Here is a 2,211-nt window from a genome sequence, read left to right on the forward strand (position 1 = left end):
CTTTATATTATTTTTGTTATATTATATTATTATTATTCACTGTATTAATTTTAAAATTAATATCAATTTTATTAAATATAATTACTATATAATTTTATTATAAAAAAAAAACCAAACATACACTGCAATGGGGGGACCCCCCACCACCCTCGAGGTGTTTCGGGTGTATAGGCAGCTCCTGCTTCACGCACACCAACCAAAACACAAAAAAAAATAATTATAATTAAACAAATAAAATTAAATAAAGTAATTAACTATATTATTCTTCTTAAAAAAGATAAACAAACAACAGAAACATATCTATACATCTATATATGGGGCCCCCTGGGGGCCCCCTTGCCGCTTGGGGGCCCCCCGGGGGCCCCCCCGGGGGGGGCCCCCAGCAGCAGAAATGTTGTTGTTTGCATGCAGATGCAGCGATTAAGGATTTAATTTGAAATATTATAAATTTTAATTTATTTTTATTTTATAATCGATGGAGAGTTTCGGTGTAGGGGCCCCTTCTCTGCCTGTTGCTGTCACAGCAGCTGATGCTCAGCAGAAGGCTGGGGGCCCCCCGGGGGCCCCCTGGGGGCCCCTGGGGGCCCCAAGGGTTTTACAAGGATTTCATGAACGCCTAGGCCTCTCTAGCAGCAGCCTGCATGCATACTGCACCTGTGTTAGCTTGTGGGTGGAGGAGAGGGTCGCAGCAGCAGCAGCAGCAGCAGCTAGAAGAGCAGCAGCAGCAGCAGCAGCAGCAGGAAGTTCAGCTGTTTCTGCTGCTGCTGCTGCTGCAGCAGCAGCAGATGAAATGAAATCTGCTGAGATAAATGTAATTGTAGAAGAATGTCTCCAGACTATATCTGCTGCTGTTGCAGCATGGCAGCAGCAGCAGCAACAGCAGCAGCAGCAGCAGCAGCAGCAGCAGCAGCAGCAGCAGCAAATACATGCATGTTCGGCGTTTGTTCATCCGCGTTTGCTTACAGGTTGCTTCTTTGTGCTGCAGTCTATTCTAACACCTGCAGATGGGAGCTGCTGCTGCTCCTCTGCTGCTGCTGCTGCTGCTGCTGCTGCTGCTGCTACAGTTGCTGCTGTGGATACGCTGCGGCTGCTGCCAGCAGCGCGAGCAGCAGCACTAAAGCAGCAGCAGCAGCAGAAGCAGCAGCAGCGTCGGGGTGCAGGCCGCCCCCGGGTTAAACACGTGGGGAGGAGCAGCAGGCGCGGCATGGAGCAGCAGGATGTTGCTGCTGCTGCTGCAGTGCAGCAGCAGCAGCAGCGGCAGCAGCAGCAGCAGCAGATGCAGCAGATGGATGCTCTTGCTGCATATGGGGATCGTGAGGAGACAGAAGCTCTAGAAGAAGCAGCAACAACCTTGTTTGTGCTGCTGCAGCTGAAAAAGGAGACAGAACACAGCAGCAGCAGCAGCAGCAGCAGCAGCAGCAACAACAGCAGCAGCGGCAGCAGCAGCAGCAACAGCAGCAGCAGCAGCAATGAGTTGCATGCATGCACACCCATAGAACAAATGATCGATACACTGGAAATGAGGCTCAATGAAGCTGCTGCTGCTGCTGCAGCGCAGCACGAAAGCAATAAGGCTGGTGCAGCAGCAGCAGCAGCAGCAGCAACAGCAGCAACAGCAGCAGCAGCAGCAGCACTACCACCACCACCATCACCACGAGCAACAGCAGCATCAGGAGCCGCAGCAGAAGCAGCAGCAGCACCAGATGCAGAAGCAGCAGCAGCAGCAGCAGCAGCAGCAGCAGCAGCAGAAGCAGCAGCAGCAGCAGCAGCAGCAGCAGCAAAGCTTGAGGGTCTGTCTTTCAATTGTTTATCGAAAATTGTTTTTGTTTTTTGCAAAAAAACAAAAGAAACAAATACAGCACAAGTAAGATAAATAAATAAAAAAAAAATAAAATAAATAAATAAAATAAATAAAATAAATAAATAAATATAAATTAATAGATATAAATAAATAAACAAATATAAATAAATAAATAAATAAATATAAATAAATGTATTTATTTATGTTTACGTCTACTTTATTTATATTTATTTATATTTGTTTATTTATATTTATATTTATTTATAAATATAACTTTATTTATAAATAAAATAAATAAATAAACAAACAAACAAATAAATAAATAAATAAATAAACAAGCAAATAAATAAATATATAAATAAATAAACAAATAAATAAATAAATAAATAAATAAATAAATAAATAAATAA

At 43.5% G+C, this 2,211-nt stretch overlaps 1 protein-coding gene across 1 annotated transcript in view; it reads left to right on the top strand.

Moving 5' to 3' along the window:
• Window positions 1-475: 475 nt before the first annotated feature.
• The window catches only part of EMH_0043590 (RNA methyltransferase, TrmH family domain-containing protein, putative), a gene marked incomplete at both ends in the record, with an annotated part of 8,444 nt that continues 6,708 nt past the window's right edge, over window positions 476-2,211 (top strand). The window contains one exon of the mRNA XM_013495860.1: window positions 476-1,864. Coding sequence (XP_013351314.1) covers window positions 476-1,864 — 1,389 coding nt within the window. The remainder of the gene's footprint in view (window positions 1,865-2,211) is intronic.

This window comes from Eimeria mitis, genomic scaffold, assembly GCF_000499745.2.
Source record: "Eimeria mitis Houghton genomic scaffold, Emh_scaff1791, whole genome shotgun sequence".
Classification (NCBI taxonomy): Eukaryota; Apicomplexa; class Conoidasida; order Eucoccidiorida; family Eimeriidae; genus Eimeria; species Eimeria mitis.